The following is a 16,744-nucleotide window of genomic DNA, read 5'->3' as shown; positions in this document are numbered from 1 at the left end:
ATTATCATCCATAGGTAAACATTTGCAACATTGATCATTAATTGACCAATGAAACATCAATGGTGTACTCTTCAGGGCGGTTTTCCAGACACAGATGGAAGTTCTCCATTGAAATAGGTTTTTAGTCCAGGACTAGGTTTAGTCAACAACTACAAAACATTTCAGAATCAGGACTGAATAAGTGGGTCACTTTAGAATGACATAAGGTTACTGTAAGTGAGATTGTTTGCTGTTGCATTAGTTGAAAGAGACCAGCAGGCTTGCTCTACCTAATATGGGAGGTCCAGAAAGAAGGTCAATGTCTACTCATTGTTTACAGCTTGCAAATGTGGTCTTTGGCAAAGCTTTTAGTGAAGCAATAACAATGGCTTTTGTACCGCTAAAAGCTTTCATAAAGACCACTTTTGCGATCAGCAAACAACGTGGAGACATTTACCTTTATCTCTTTTGTCCACCTCCTGTGCTACAATTGGTTAGTACTTACCTCCTATTGGAGGGCTGAGCAGGTAAGGAATGGCATGTAGAAAGTAGACAATCCCCAGAGCGGAGGAGAGGTTACTTGTCCCCACAATGTCTGAGGTCACCACAGGTATGAGGGCCACGTAGGCGCCATCAAAGTACCCATAAAACACAGAGAAAGGCACCAGCAGGGCGAACGTCCGCAGGAGTGGGATAAAGAGGCAGCACAGTCCCTCCATGCCTACTGCTATCATGTAGCACACATTACGATACTTCTTCAGGCACCTGGGGGTGAGAAAAATTGTGGACACAATCAGTCTAAAAACACAGATTGTCCATATTGACCATCTGAATGATCGGCGGCTTAGCTGTCAATGGCTTGTCAGAGTGTAATGATGTCATGTTATAGGATTGTGAGGACAGAGGAAGAGTTAAGAGATGAGTGGTTTGGGGCCATGAAGTCTACATTCCATTATGTCAAGGTAGATGAGTGATGTTTAGGATAGCATGAGTGATGGACAGGATAGTGACTTGGGGTAAAGAGTGATGAACATCAAAGACAGGGAGTGCCCATGGAGACTTGCCAGATGTATGCCAGGAAGATGGTAATAAAGGGTGTATAAGGTAGAGTGTCTTCTTTGTTCAAGTTAGTTCAACTGACGAAGGGCAAAGCTATGTCCGTTGGTTAGATGAACCCACGAGCTCGTGATTCAATAAATACTTGGTATGAAATCTCCACAGAATGTCTAAGTAAATTCTTGCATCTTGAACTTCTCAATACCAGAAACTCATCATAACACAGAGGAAACCAGCTTTATCTTCAAGATAAAATTGGGTAACAGCTCCATTTCGCTAGAGTAAAACTGGGTGAGAAACAGTTCACTAAATGGTGAGATTACAAAAAATGACTGAACTCTAAATGTGACTGATAAACACTCTGAATCTGAACTGGATATGAAAAGGCTGGACCCATATCTATGTTAAAGCATAGCTTCTGATTTTCACACAAACTCCAAGAGGAATGTTGTAGAGGAAGACCTAAAGAAAGACTCAACGCAACAAATAAAGGTACATTTTGAACCTGTCTTCCATTCGAAATAAAGGAAGGCCGGCCTATTAAAGAGCAAGGGGGAATTAAAATACCTTTATTGTGGTGGCATGCTCAATGGAACAAAAATCTTTCAAACTTTGGCCTACCTCCTGTCTACGAGCCAGCCGAAGGTGATGTTCCCCACGATGTCTATGACCCCCAGGATGGACATGAGGATGGCGGCCTGCTGGTGGCTCACGCCCACATCCAGTGCGTACGGAACCAGGTAGACGAAGGGCAGGCTGCAGCCGCTGGCTAGGAACAAGAAGCTCACTGCCAGCATCAGGAAGTCAGGCATGAGCAGGAAGCAGTACTCCTGCATGGACTGGAAGCAGAAGCAGCGGCGGCTGTTGTTGTTGTTGTTGATCGCCAGTGGTTCCTCTAACATGCTCACCACCGGAGCTTTCACCCCATATCCACACTCGGTGTCCAACGGGACTGGACCATGAGCCTCCTCTTCTTCTTTCAGAGTGATAGGGCGCAGTAGGGCCCCACAGACACACAGGTTGGCAACAACGCCCCCCAGTATGAGCAGGGCCCCACGCCATGAGTAGTGCTCTATGAGCAGCTGGACGACAGGGGCCAGGATGAAGGTCCCGATGCCACTGCCTGACATGGCGATCCCGTACGCCAGGGCTTTCCTCTCACAGAAATATGAGCCCACCATGGCTATGGCAGGGGTGTAGCAGAGGGCAAATCCAATACCTGTAAATCGAAAGAGGAAAAGGTTGTTGTTGTTTTATGAGCCACACTACGGCATCCCTTTTGTTTTTGGTATGTCTACCAAGTGTCCCTGAATTACATGATTTGCATGATTTATAGGGGCCTTAATGATAATAATAATAATAATAATAATAATAATAATAATAATAATACATTGGATTTAAAGTGTCTTAAGGGGGCAGCACTGAGCCAGCCTGCAACATCACTTCCTGGATTAGCTCAAACTGCGCATGTTATGTCTACATTCATCTCCCACATGAGACGCCATCTCAACCGACTTCCTTGGCTTCAAATGCGCTATTGAGTCTTCACATAGGAAGGAATGGTGTCACATGTTTGATGGCTTTGTCCATTCATATATACAGTGCATTCGGAAAGTCTTCAGACCCCTTCACATTTTGTTACCTTACAGCCTTATTCTAAAATGGATTAAATTAGACACATATCTGTGGAAGGGTACCAAAACAAATTATGCAGCTTTGAAGGACCCCAAGAACACAGTAGCCTCCATCATTCTTAAATGGAAGAAGTTTGGAACCACCAAGACTCTTCCTAGAGCTGGCCGCCCGGCCAAACTGAGCAATCAGGGGAGAAGGGCCTTGGTCAGGGAGGTGACCAAGAACCCGATGGTCACTCTGATAGAGCTACAGAGTTCCTCTGTGGAGATGGGAGAATCAGAAGGACAACCATCTCTGCAGCACTCCACCAATCAGGCCTTTATGGTAGAGTGGTCAGACGGAAGCCACTCCTCAGTAAAAGGCACATGACAGCCCGCATGGAGTTTGCCAAAAGGCACCTAAAGGACTCTCAGACCATGAGAAACAAGATTCTCTGGTCTGATGAAACCAAGATTGAACTCTTTGGCCTGAATGCCAAGCGTCATGTCTGGAGGAAACCAGGCACCGCTCATCACCTGGCCAATATCATCCCTACGGTGAAGCATGTTGGTGGCAGCATCATGCTTTGGGGATGTTTTTCAGCGGCAGGGACTGGGAGACTAGTCAGGATCGAGGGAAAGATGTACGGAGCAAAGTACAGAGAGATCCTAGATGAAAATCTGCTCCAGAGCGCTCAGAACCTGAGACTGGAGCGATGGTTCACCTTCCAACAAGACAACGATTCTAAGCACACAGCCAAGACAATGCAGGAGTGGTTTCGGGACAAGTCTCTGAATGTCCTTGAGTGGCCTAGCCAGAGCCCGGACTTCAACCCGATCAAACATCTCTGGAGAGACCTGAAAATAGCTGTGCAGCGACGCTCCCCATCCAACCTGACAGAGCTTGAGAGGATCTGCAGAGAGGAATGGGAGAAACTCCTCAAATACAGGTGTGCCAAGCTTGTAGCATCATACCCAAGAAGTCTTGAGGCTGTAATCGCTGCCAAAAGTGCTTCAACAAAGTACTGAGTAATGGGTCTGAATACTTATGTAAATGTGAATAAAAAAAACAGTTTTTGCTTTGTCATTATGGGGTATTGTGTGTAGATTGATGAGGGGGGGAAAACAATTGAATCCATTTTAGAATAATGCTGTAACGTAACAAAATGTGGAAAAACTCAAGGGATCTGATTTTATATTTTTGATTTTTTGGGGGGTAGATCAGCTTTAATATTTTTAAATTTACGTCATTTAGCAGACGCTCTTATCCAGAGCGACTTACAGGAGCAATTAGGGTTAAGTGTCTTGCTTAAGGGCACATCGACAGATTTTTCACCTAGTCGGCTCGGGGATTAGAACCAGCAACCTTTCGATTACTAGCACAACGCTCTTACCCACTACGCTACCTGCCGCCCCAGATAGATTGTAACTTCCATCAGTGTAATTGTTATATACACACATATACATACACATACATACATATAAATACATATACAGTCATGGCCAAAATTGTTGGCACCCCTGAAATTTTTCCAGAAAATGAAGTATTTCTCACAGAAAAGTATTGAAATTACACATGTTTTGCTATGCACATGTTTATTTCCTTTGTGTGTATTGGAATAACACAAAAAAAAACAGGAAAAAAGCAAATTTGACATAATTTCACACAAAACTAAAAAAATGGGCCGGACAAAGTTATTGGCACCCTTTCAAAATTGTGGATAAATAAGTTTGTTCCAAGCATGTGATGCTCCTTTAAACTCACCTGGGGCAAGTAACAGGTGTGGGCAATCTAAAAATCACACCTGAAAGCAGATAAAAAGGAGAGAAGTTGACTCAGTCTTTGCATTGTGTTTCTGTGTGTGCCACACTAAGCATGGAGAACAGAAAGAGGAAAAGAGAACTGTCTGAGGACTTGAGAACCAAAATTGTGGAAAAATATCAACAATCTCAAGGTTACAAGTCCATCTCCAGAGATCTAGATGTTCCTTTGTCCACAGTGCGCAACATGATCAAGAAGTTTGCAACCCATGGCACTGTAGCTAATCTCCCTGGACGTGGACGGAAGAGAAAAATTGATGAAAGGTTGCAACGCAGGATAGTCCGGATGGTGGATAAGCAGCCCCAAACAAGTTCCAAAGAAATTCAAGCTGTCCTGCAGGCTCAGGGTGCATCAGTGTCAGCGCGAACTATACGTCGAAATTTGAATGAAATGAAACGCTATGGCAGGAGACCCAGGAGGACCCCACTGCTGACACAGAGACATAAAAAAGCAAGACTACAGTTTGCCAAAATGTACATGAGTAAGCCAAATTCCTTCTGGGAGAACGTCTTATGGACAGATGAGACCAAGATAGAGCTTTTTGGTAAAGCACATCGTTCTACTGTTTACCGAAAATGTAATGAAGCCTTCAAAGAAAAGAACACAGTACCTACAGTCAAATATGGTGGAGGTTCAAAGATGTTTTGGGGTTGTTTTGCTGCCTCTGGCACTGGGTGCCTTGACTGTGTGCAAGGCATCATGAAATCTGAGGATTACCAAAGGATTTTGGGTCGCAATGTAGGGCCCAGTGTCAGAAAGCTGGGTTTGCGTCCGAGATCATGGGTCTTCCAGCAGGACAATGACCCCAAACATACTTCAAAAAGCACCCAGAAATGGATGGCAACAAAGCGCTGGAGAGTTCTGAAGTGGCCAGCAATGAGTCCAGATCTTAATCCCATTGAACACCTGTGGAGAGATCTTAAAATTGCTGTTGGGAAAAGGCACCCATCCAATATGAGAGACCTGGAGCAGTTTGCAAAAGAAGAGTGGTCCAAAATTCCGGGTGAGAGGTGTAAGAAGCTTATTGATGGTTATAGGAAGCGACTGATTTCAGTTATTTTTTCCAAAGGGTGTGCAACTAAATATTAAGTTAAGGGTGCCAATCATTTTGTCCGGCCCATTTTTTGAGTTTTGTGTGAAATTATGTCAAATTTGCTTTTTTCCTGTTTTTTTTGTGTTATTCCAATACACACAAAGGAAATAAACATGTGCATAGCAAAACATGTGTAATTTCAATACTTTTCTGTGAGAAATACTTCATTTTCTGGAAAAATTTCAGGGGTGCCAACAATTTTGGCCATGACTGTACCTACATTTACATATCCTTTAAAAAATATATATTTCCATTTATTACTTTCCAACCCCACCACCCCTTCCCTAATTGGAGTAAACTAGTGAACAACAACACTTAGGCCTCTACTTCCATCTTATAAACTCAGCAAAAAAAGAAACGTCAATTTTTCAGGACCCTGTCTTTCAAAGATAATTCATAAAAATCCAAATAACTTCACAGATCTTCATTGTAAAGGGTTTAAACACTGTTTCCCATGCTTGTTCAATGAACCATAAACAATAAATGAACATGCACCTGTGGAACGGTCGCTAAGACACTAACAGCTTACAGACAGTAGGCAATTAAGGTCACAGTTATGAAAACTTAGGACACTAAAGAGGCCTTTCTACTGACTCTGAAAAACACCAAAAGAAAGATGCCCAGGGTCCCTGCTCATCTGCTTGAACGTGCCTTAGGCATGCTGCAAGGAGACATGAGGACTGCAGATGTGGCCAGGGCAATAAATTGCAATGTCCGTACTGTGAGACGCCTAAGACAGCACTACAGGGAGACAGGACGGACAGCTGATCTTCCTCACAGTGGCAGACCACGTGTAACAACACCTGCACAGGATCGGTACAGCCGAACATCACACCTATGGGACAGGTACAGGATGGCAACAACAACTGCCCGAGTTACACCAGGAACGCACAATCCCTCCATCAATGCTCAGACTGTCCGCAATAGGCTGAGAGAGGCTGGACTGAGGGCTTGTAGGCCTGTTGTAAGGCAGGTCCTCACCAGACATCACCGGCAACAACGTCGCCTATGGGCACAAACCCACCGTCGCTGGACCAGACAGGACTGGCAAAAAGTGCTCTTCACTGACGAGTCGCGGTTTTGTCTCACCAGGGGTGATGGACGGATTTACGTTTATCGTCGAAGGAATGAGCGTTACACCGAGGCCTGTACTATGGAGCGGGATCGATTTGGAGGTGGAGGGTCCATTATGGTCTGGGGCGTGTCACAGCATCATCGGACTGAGCTTGTTGTCATTGCAGGCAATCTCAACGCTGTGCGTTACAGGGAAGACATCCTCCTCCCTCATGTGGTACCCTTCCTGGGCTCATCCTGACATGACCCTCCAGCATGACAATGCCACCAGCCATACTGCTCATTCTGTGCGTGATTTCCTGCAAGACAGGAATGTCAGTGTTCTGCCATGGCCAGCGAAGAGCCCGGATCTCAATCCCATTGAGCACGTCTGGGACCTGTTGGATCGGAGGGTGAGGGCTAGGGCCAGTCCCCCCAGAAATGTACGGGAACTTGCAGGTGTCTTGGAAGAGTGGGGTAACATCTCACAGCAAGAACTGGCAAATCTGGTGCAGTCCACTAGGGGGAGATGCACTGCAGTACTTAATGCAGCTGGTGGCCACACCAGATACTGACTGTTACTTTTGATTTTGACCCCCCCTTTGTTCAGGGACACATTCTTCCATTTATGTTAGTCACATGTCTGTGGAACTTGTTCAGTTTATGTCTCAGTTGTTGAATCTTGTTATGTTCACATAAATATTTACACATGTTAAGTTTGCTGAAAATAAACGCAGTTGACAGTGAGAGGACGTTTCTTTTTTTGCTAAGTTTACATACTATATACATTTTATGGACACAGTCAATTTTACAATAATTATATTTTGTTTGTTTTTACTCCTGAACTTCCTCTACCCTCAACCTCTCCAATCATTTTCATAATGTCCATCCGGTTTGCTTCTATATGCCATATCTTTCTAACTGTGCTCTTTCACAAAAGCACTCAACCTATAACCTATATACTTATTATGGACACAGTATGCTTTACATTAGTTATCTTGTTGTTATTAGTTGTTGTTAGTTGTTATTAGTCCCATCCTTCAGCTCCATTCAACACCTCCCATCTATCTCTTAACACCATCCATATTGGATTTCTATTTGCCATAAATTTTTCAACTGTACTGTGATGTTTCACAAAAGTTCTGAACCCTTCTATTCTCATTGTTTCTACAGATTGTAAATTGAAAATAAACAAGGGGTCTGAATACTTTCCGAATGCACTGTCATTGGGGGGGACCCACCTGTGAGGACCCCCAGGGTGAGGTACAGGTACTCCAGGCTGGTAGCGAAAGAGCTGAGGACCAGGCCGAAGGAGGACAGAAAGCCCCCAAGGATCACAGCGATGCGGCACGACAGATGGTTCCCAATGAAGCTGCCTAGAGGAGCTGTCAATCACAACAAAGTAAACATGTTAGTATGGGATTGTCTGCTGAACTACAGTAGTACTGTCAGTTGCTCGTGAGAGGGGGGTGGCTTGGGGGCTCTGAGGTAGCGGAACACATGAGAAATAAAATGACCATAGGCCATGCTTTGATCGGGCCCGACAATTGAAGCCCAACCCTACCAGAGCCTTACATAAAAAAATATTGTATGAGCCCAAGCCTGAATTACAAAACATGATTGTGCCGTAACGTTCTTAACATATTACACACAGCAACAAAACATAAAAGCACACAGATTTAAGAGGTCTTTAGTAAATAATTGGTCTAGGCTACTGAAACAAACTCTAGTAGGCCTAATCGTCTTTGACTGTGGACTGCAGTAGTATGCATATACGGTATGGATGGGTTAGGGTAGACTATATTGACAATATTGATGTTCCCGAACAGATTTCAGTTGGTTTTCAATGTTGTGGCTTAAGCGGGCTACTGTCTGTTCTTATCAAATGGCAGATGTGTTCCCGCCTGCGCTCTATAGGCCAGCATTCTACCTCCAACAATGTGTCATATATTCAACCGCAAATAATGTTGCATACCGGTATGTAAGCATAACAGAACAATTCTATCAGGAAAAAAAGACAACTAAAAGGCACATTAAATCATTTTAGATAAATGTTGAAGTGCAACGCTGGAGAGATGGAGAGAGAGTTGCAGGCTGTCTATCAGAGCAGAGAGTGGGATAGGATGTACGTTCTCTCTCTGTTTCACCACAGCAACTGCCACATAGCCTACGAGGTTGTGCAAACCTAAGCCCGGTCCCGGCCCGCCCTAATCACTTCTCAGAATATCAGGCTCGGGCTGAAACTCTGCGTTTTCACATTATGTTTTTTTGGGTGGGCAGGATAATTAATTGATTTAACTCTGATCGCTCTTATTCTAATTTTTACATTGCATATTGTGAAAATAATGTTTCATACCACTAGAGTTAATGGATCCGTGCACATAGTCTCCAGAACACAGTCGTCCAAAACTCAGTACAGTATGTTATTATTTGTTTTAACCCTAGAACATGGCCGACAAACTTCTGCCAAAAGACAGGTAATATGAGGACAAACCAGTTCTTTACTTTTCACCAACCTCTCACACCTCGACATGAACAAACACATGCAGATACAGGAACAGAGGGAGTAACACCAATTCAGCATAAAGTTAAGCTCCAAAAAGATACCCCACTGCTAGTTTCAACACATATTAAATAGTTGCAAGTTAACATTTACTTACATTTTTGTCACTTTGGACCATTGATACTGTGAGTTAATACAAGACCATGAGGGATTTGTGATCCGCAGCAGTCCTCTGTGACCAATGCTGACTGGCCTTGGCATACGCCTGCCTAAACAGGTTACCTAAGTCAGCCTTGATAAAGGCTGCTACGAGTCAGCATAAGGGTCTATTTTTACATGCTTTTACCGTCTCTATCATAGTGTCACATTTCACCGGGCGCAAGCAAAATAAACAAACTCCCTCTGTGTTGGGTCATGGTGTTGTGACACTGTTTTGGTATTTCAAGATGTTCTCTGTGTGTCGCTAACGTCTGTGTGTTGCTAACATTGTTCTCTCAAGAGCTAAATCGACAGGGAAAGAAGCAAACCCCTCTCTCTAACGTCTACTTTAGTCAGACAAGGGATTGTCAGTACTTTGTTCTTAAATACTACTGCACTAATGTGTACCAACTAACAAGGAACAATCCTATGCCTTCAACCAAAAAGGTTTTTAAAGGGCAATCAACATGTCCATGGTGGAGATGAGAGAAAGTAGTGTATCCCAGACGGTTGGGTGGAACTAACTAAAATAACCAAAACATCACTACTTTCTTATGTAAAGGGGTCAAACAGGGGCACATCCCAATCTAAGAGAAGCAGCAAAAACTGACCGATGGGTTGGCTGAGTTGCAAGGGCACTGCCAGTCAGCGGCTTGTGACTTTATCAACTGAAGCATACTGTAACTTTGCTGTGTGATTGTAAAAAGCACATTTACATTACATTGTCGTCATCATGTGTCCTAATTGGAAGGGAAATGATGCACCAAATATCAAACCTAGTTGTCTTAGTTGTCAAACTGAGTTAACTTCTCCTTTGTCCTTTTACAGCTTATATGTTTACATCCAATGGACCAAATCCATTTCATGACTACCCTTGGCATTGAGCAACCTGTCTAGACCACGCGTTGCAAGCCAGTGCCAGGCCCAGCGTGAAACCAGATCACTGTTGATGAAGCAGCACTTGACTGAGGGCCATGATGACTTACCACACAGCATAGTGGTGCAGTCCACCAGACTGTGGATCCAGGCTGTCCCTGAATAGTCCGCTCCAAAGTGCATCTGGAACTCCACAAAGAAGATGGAGATGCATCTGGAACACAAGAAAAGGCTCAAGATGAAGAGAAATCATGACAAATAAGAACCATCTTGCATATTTCAAATAGGTATAGTTTTCCTAGTGGTTTATTCGACACAAATTTGTTACAATGGTGCACACACACCACAGGAGGCTGCTGAGCGGAGAACGGCTCATAATAATGGCCGTAACGGCGCAAATGGAATGGCATCAAACACCTGGAAACCATGTGTTTGATGTATTTGATACCATTCCACTGATTCCGCTCCAGTCATTACCATGAGCCCGTTCTCCCTAATTAAGGTGCCACCAACCTCCTGTGACGCACACACACACACACACACACACACACACACACACACACACACACACACACACACAATTCTGAGTGTATACAGCAAACGTTCTCGGAACACACTGAGGTTTCTTCAATTATCTAATTACTCTTCTCCAGCTAGACATGGTGATGACCTGAGTGGTCAGAGGGAGTGATGCAACCGTAATGAATTGTGTAATCATGGAGCTGAGGGGAGAGCTGTAAAAAGCCTGGGACGTGTGGGAAGAACGCCTGCTTGGGGGTTAATGAGCCACAAGCTCCTCCGTCCGAGTCTGCAGCATGGCTGCACCTGTACAAACTGTACAGGACTAGCACCAGGCAGACGATAAGGGACAAATCCCTCAGTGTGAATGTGATGGCCATCTGATCTTCATGTCCTCTCCAGCACTGGCCAGAGAACGCACATGGGGGACCTATCACACGGCAGGCCTCCGTCAGCCTGCTGTTTCCTCACACACGCACACACAAAAACCTGTATACGCACGCTGTCCGCTACAGCTGTTTTAGGGTTTTAAACTCACTCACTAGACCTCAAAGAACCTTGGGATCACTGATGCATATCGAGAAAGCAGAGGATCAGGAGTTCACTGCCCAGATTTATTACCTTGGGTTACTCTCAAACTCTTGGTGGAATTTCCCCCATTCCTTCCAATTCTGACCAATTACTACTTTAGATTATCTCTGGCAGAGTCACAATGTGCAATAGAGTAAAGGCTCAAGGTGACGTTCTGAGCAGGCATTATCAGTTTACAACCATCAGCGACCAGGAAAAGGCTGGTTGAAAATGATTGAATAATGTTGGCGGGACATTCCAAACATGCTCTTCCTTGTTTGATTGTTTTCTAAAAATCTGGCTGTTTAAACTAGAGATTTGTGTTTATTTAGCTGCGTCTCAATCCACCGCATCGGCCAATATTGCCCTTCCGCATCTGCGGTGAAAGGAGGCAGAACTAGAGCGTGTTTGTCGGACCATGAGACATCCCGAAAACCGGTCCTCTCACGAAAACGTCTGTAGCGTCCGAACGGTTTGGACACCCACAAGTTTCAGAAGACTCTTCTGAAGTTGGTACAGCCTCTTCTGACAACTTCTGTCTGTAGCGTCCGAACAGTTTGGGCTACACACTAATATGACCCCTCTAAGGAAAGCTGAGACTCTCCGTTTTGCCTTAGGAAGCCTCAAAAGACTCGTCAGAAGGTCCACTGTACCAGTTAAAATTTTTTATGGAAGTATATATTTTCAAATCAAATTTTATTTGTCACATACACGTGTTTAGCAGATGTTATAGCGGGTGTAGCGAAATGCTTGTGCTTCTAGCTCCGACAGTGCAGTAATATCTAACAAGTAATATCTAACAATTTCACAAAATATACCCAATACACACTAGTACGGAATGGGATTTAAGATTTAAGATAGTTTAGTGCCTAAAATAAGGAAATAAATACATAAAATAAGAAGAAAAAAAAGAAAGAATCTATAGTCAGAAGTTTACATACACCTTAGCCAAATAAATTTAAACTCAGTTTTTCAAAATTCCTGACATTTAATCCTAGTAAAAATTCCCTGTCTTAGGTCAGTTAGGATCACCACTTTATTTTAAGATTGTGAAATGTCAGAATAATAGTAGAAAGCTTTTATTTCTTTCATCACATTCCCAGTGGGTCAGAAGTTTACATACACTCAATTAGTATTTGGTAGCATTGCCTTTAAATTGTTTAACTTGGGTCAAACGTTTCGGGGAGCCTTCCACAAGCTTCCCACAATAAGTTGGGTGAATTTTGGCCCATTCCTCCTGACAGAGCTGGTGTAACTGAGTCAGGTTCGTAGGCCTCCTTGCTCGCACACGCTTTTTCAGTTCTGCCCACACATTTTCTATAGGATTGGGCTTTGTGATGGCCACTCCAATACCTTGACTTTGTTGTCCTTAAGCCATTTTGCCACAAATTTGGAAGTATGCTTGGGGTCATTGTCCATTTGGAAGACACATTTGCGACCAAGCTTTAACTTCCTGACTGATGTCTTGAGATGTTGCTTCAATATATCCACATAATTTTCCTTTCTCATGATGCCATCTATTTTGTGAGGCGCAACAGTCCCTCCTGCAGCAAAGCACCCCCACAGCATGATGCTGCCACCCCCGTGCTTCACGGTTGGGATGGTATTCTTCGGCTTGCAAGCTACCCCATTTTTCCTCCAAACATAACGATGGTCATTATGGCCAAACAGTTATATTTTTGTTTCATCAGACCAGAGGACATTTCTCCAAAAAGTACGATCTTTGTCCCCATGTGCAGTTGCAAACCGTAGTCTGGCTTTTTTATGGCGGTTTTGGAGCAGTGGCTTCTTCCTTGCTGAGCGGCCTTTCAGGTTATGTCTATATAGGACTCGTTTTACAGTGGATATAGATACTTTTGTACCTGTTTCCTCCAGCATCTTCACAAGGTCCTTTGCTGTTGTTCTGGGATTGATTTGCACTTTTCGTACCAATGTACGTTCATCTCTAGGAGACAGAACGCGTCTCCTTTCTGAGCGGTATGACAGCTGCGTAGTCCCATGGTGTTTATACTTGTGTACTATTGTTTGTACAGATGAACGTGGTACCTTCAGGCGTTTGGAAATTGCTCCCAAGGATGAACCAGACTTGTGGATGTCTTCTGAGGTCTTGGCTGATTTCATTTGATTTTCCCATGATGTCAAGCAAAGAGGCACTGAGTATGAAGGTAGGCCTTGAAATACATCCACAGGTACACCTCCAATTGACTCAAATTATGTCAATTAGCCTATCAGAAGCTTCTAAAGCCATGACATCATTTTCTGGAATTTTCCAAGCTGTTTAAAGGCACAGTCAACTTAGTGTATGTAAACCTCTGACCCACTGGAATTGTGATACAGTGAAATAATCTGTCTGTAAACAATTGTTGGAAAAATGACTTGTGTCATGCACAAAGTAGATGTCTTAACCGACTTGCCAAAACTATAGTTTGTTAAGAAGAAATTTGTGGAGTGGTTGAAAAACGAGTTTTAATGACTCCAACCTAAGTGTATGTAAACTTCCGACTTCAACTGTATAGTTTCTTGATCTTTCTTATGACTCTCAGATATAGGACAGACACTTCAGAACAAACTTCCTCTTAAAATTCAAAATAACTAAATGATCCTTGGTATGACTATCATAAAATAAGTCCATATGTTAGCTTAAACCACCCCCCCCCCCCCTAAAGCTTCACTTTAGTCCTATACTGAAGACCTGCTTCTGACCTGCAGGTTGTTTACCAGGCACCCAGTGTAACCTGAACTGGAGAGTGTGATATCAGAAACAGAAGATAGCTCTTGTCACTTCAGTCAGTCTTGTTCTCAAGTCATACTCAGTCAGTTGCATTATATATAGAGTTGACCTATATTACATGCAGGGTTTGGAACCGGTTCAGGAAACAGAACCGGAAAATAACAACATTACTAGAGGAACAGAATCGAACACGAAAGTGATCTATACTGTTCCGTTATTTGAAAAGTATGGGAAATGGTTAATAACGTTCTTATGTTCTGAGCATTCTTTTCCAGTCCCACATCATATATAATAAACATTTCATCATATGTAATAGAAAATGTATTGTACCATAACCGTGTTGTTTGAAAATAATTGTCAGATGTATTTAAAAGGATGTACAATGTTTCTGTGTAAGATGATAATACGTATTTTTTAGTACCCTTCAATTCACACACTTTATTAAATATATAGCCCACCATTATAGAATGGATCATTCATCAAGTTTGGTTAAAATGATTGTTGAATTTTGTTTGAAATGATAATGTGTCCCACAAACTTAACTGTTCTCAAACATGTAATAAAATTGCTAATAGACTGATTTGATGGGACACCCAATTATACTGTAAAATAAACACACAGGCTTATCACTCCACAGTTCTCAGAGTTGGGTCAGGACCCAGCCAGGGGACCTCCATGACCCTCTCCTCCTGCCAGACTTACCTAGTGACGGCACGTGTGCAGACAGTGACCAAGAAGCAGCCGGCCACGATCATCCAGCCCCAGCCCCCATCAGGAGGGGGGACCGTTGGTCTCTTCTTCCCCTGAGCCATAGCCGCAGCATGAACCATGCTCAGATCTTTTTTCTGTTCCCTCGGTTTTTCTCCTGTTCTCAGCCAAGACCCAGGGACACCTCGCAGACAGACAGCCTCACACAGTCACACCCAGTATGGGATTGCACTGGTTGTTGAAGAGGCTGTTCAGTTCAGTTCAGTTACACTGTTGTAGAACACAGGGAGAAGCAAAGATACTAGCTAAGACTCTATGAATAAGTCGAAAGGAGGATCGGAATCATTAACAGGCATCAACAAAATACCTCAAACATCTTCTCTGGGTCTGGGTCTGAAACGTGTCCAGCCCATTCAGCATTTGTTGAGGACTCAGCCTACAAACAAGACTAGTCACTGCTGCATGTTGAAATACTTTACTCCCCCGGCCCAAGCAGCACAGTGAGGCGACAGGGATATTGACGTAGGATTCCATGAGAGGAAGTGTTTACTGCCAGGATGTCAGGGATAACTCAGGGAAATTACAATATTAACTTCAGACCTTGGCTGCCGTCTGCTGTTGTGACCTCTCTGAGCCTGTGCCATGTGCTGCCCTAAAACACTTTCCATAGAAAAACATCTCTGCAGCTTTGGTTCCATTGGCCACTTGACTTTGCTACCCTCCATTAGTTTAAAACCAATTCTCTGAAATTTACTCAAGCATGTAGCAACAAACAGAAATCATGTTTTGATTGATGAATGTCAGCTGACATGCAAAACATTTTGGGACTGTATCAACAATGGACTAATGAACAAAATACCAAAAGATAGTTTTGGAGTGGTATTTTCCTTTAAATCAGTATTTCAGTGTGATACCAAACACACTATACCTATGATATCTTTGTATGGAAAGTAAATAAATAATTAACTTTTTAAACTAAGAATGTGGAGGATATAAAGTAATTATCTGACTCCAAAAAGGCCAATTGCATAGTTTAATTGTTCCAGCTGCTGAGGCCATGTCAGCCACACGCCTGGTTACAAATGGGACTAAGGGGTAAACCTAAGATAGTAAATGTAAATCCGGGACACTCCAATTAGTATTATATGTTACATTTCGTATAGTATGTATTAATTTGTGGATGTCCATCATCCATTTTGTATGATATGTCACAAATAAATTAATATTATAGTATGTTACGAATTGTAATTCGTACAATATGTTATGAATTGCAATTTGTACAATATGTTACACATTCCAATTTGTTTAAGCTAACGTTAGCTAGGTGGCTAGGTGGCTAATGCTAATGTTAGCTAGGTGGCTAACGTTAGTTAGGCTAGGTGTTAGGGTTAGTGTTAGGAGTTAGGTTAAAGGGTTAAGGTTAGGGGAAGGGTTAGCTAATATGCTAAGTAGTTGAAAAGTAGCTCAAAAGTAGTAAGTCATTGCTAAGTTGTTAATGAGCTAAAATGCTAAAGTTGTCCATGATGAGATTCGAGTAGTCAACCTTTGGGTTGCTAGACATTCGCATTAGACCAAACATAACATATCATACTAATTTGAGTAGCCCGAATTTACGTGTACTATGTTACATCTAGTCTATGAGACCAGGCTGCTGGTTCAACAAGGCCACCGCTACATTATTCAGCAGAGAGATGAAAATCTGTTATCCCTTAGAGTTAATGAAATCCAAACTATAACTAGGTCTTACATAGCCTACTGTGGAGAAACTGTCCAACTAGATTTAGCTGAATCGCTCAGAAAAGACGATAATTTCATGTCATGTTTGTTTACCTTAAGACATGTACAGTCAGCAAAGTTTTGAATAGGATATCAAGTTTAGGAGATGTCTGAAAATGCAATATTGTATGTATGTATCACGTGAAAACACATGTCATCCAATAATATGTTTAAGACTCGTATAATTAAGGCTGCAGAAAATACCAGACCACGCAAGCACATCTAGCACAATATAGCCTAAATATGT

At 42.9% G+C, this 16,744-nt stretch overlaps 1 protein-coding gene across 1 annotated transcript in view; it reads right to left on the bottom strand.

Annotated features, from left to right (window-relative positions):
- The window catches only part of LOC311127104 (monocarboxylate transporter 12-B-like), a gene marked incomplete at its 5' end in the record, with an annotated part of 16,031 nt that extends 1,206 nt beyond the window's left edge, over window positions 1–14,825 (bottom strand). The window contains 5 exons of the mRNA XM_084158867.1: window positions 485–744; window positions 1,657–2,254; window positions 7,858–8,001; window positions 10,304–10,407; window positions 14,716–14,825. Coding sequence (XP_084014993.1) covers window positions 485–744; window positions 1,657–2,254; window positions 7,858–8,001; window positions 10,304–10,407; window positions 14,716–14,825 — 1,216 coding nt within the window. The remainder of the gene's footprint in view (window positions 1–484; window positions 745–1,656; window positions 2,255–7,857; window positions 8,002–10,303; window positions 10,408–14,715) is intronic.
- Window positions 14,826–16,744: the final 1,919 nt, after the last annotated feature.

This window comes from Coregonus lavaretus (assembly GCF_964263955.1).
Source record: "Coregonus lavaretus genome assembly, chromosome: 1".
Classification (NCBI taxonomy): Eukaryota; Metazoa; Chordata; class Actinopteri; order Salmoniformes; family Salmonidae; genus Coregonus; species Coregonus lavaretus.
This window is presented reverse-complemented; position numbering and strand designations above follow the sequence as displayed.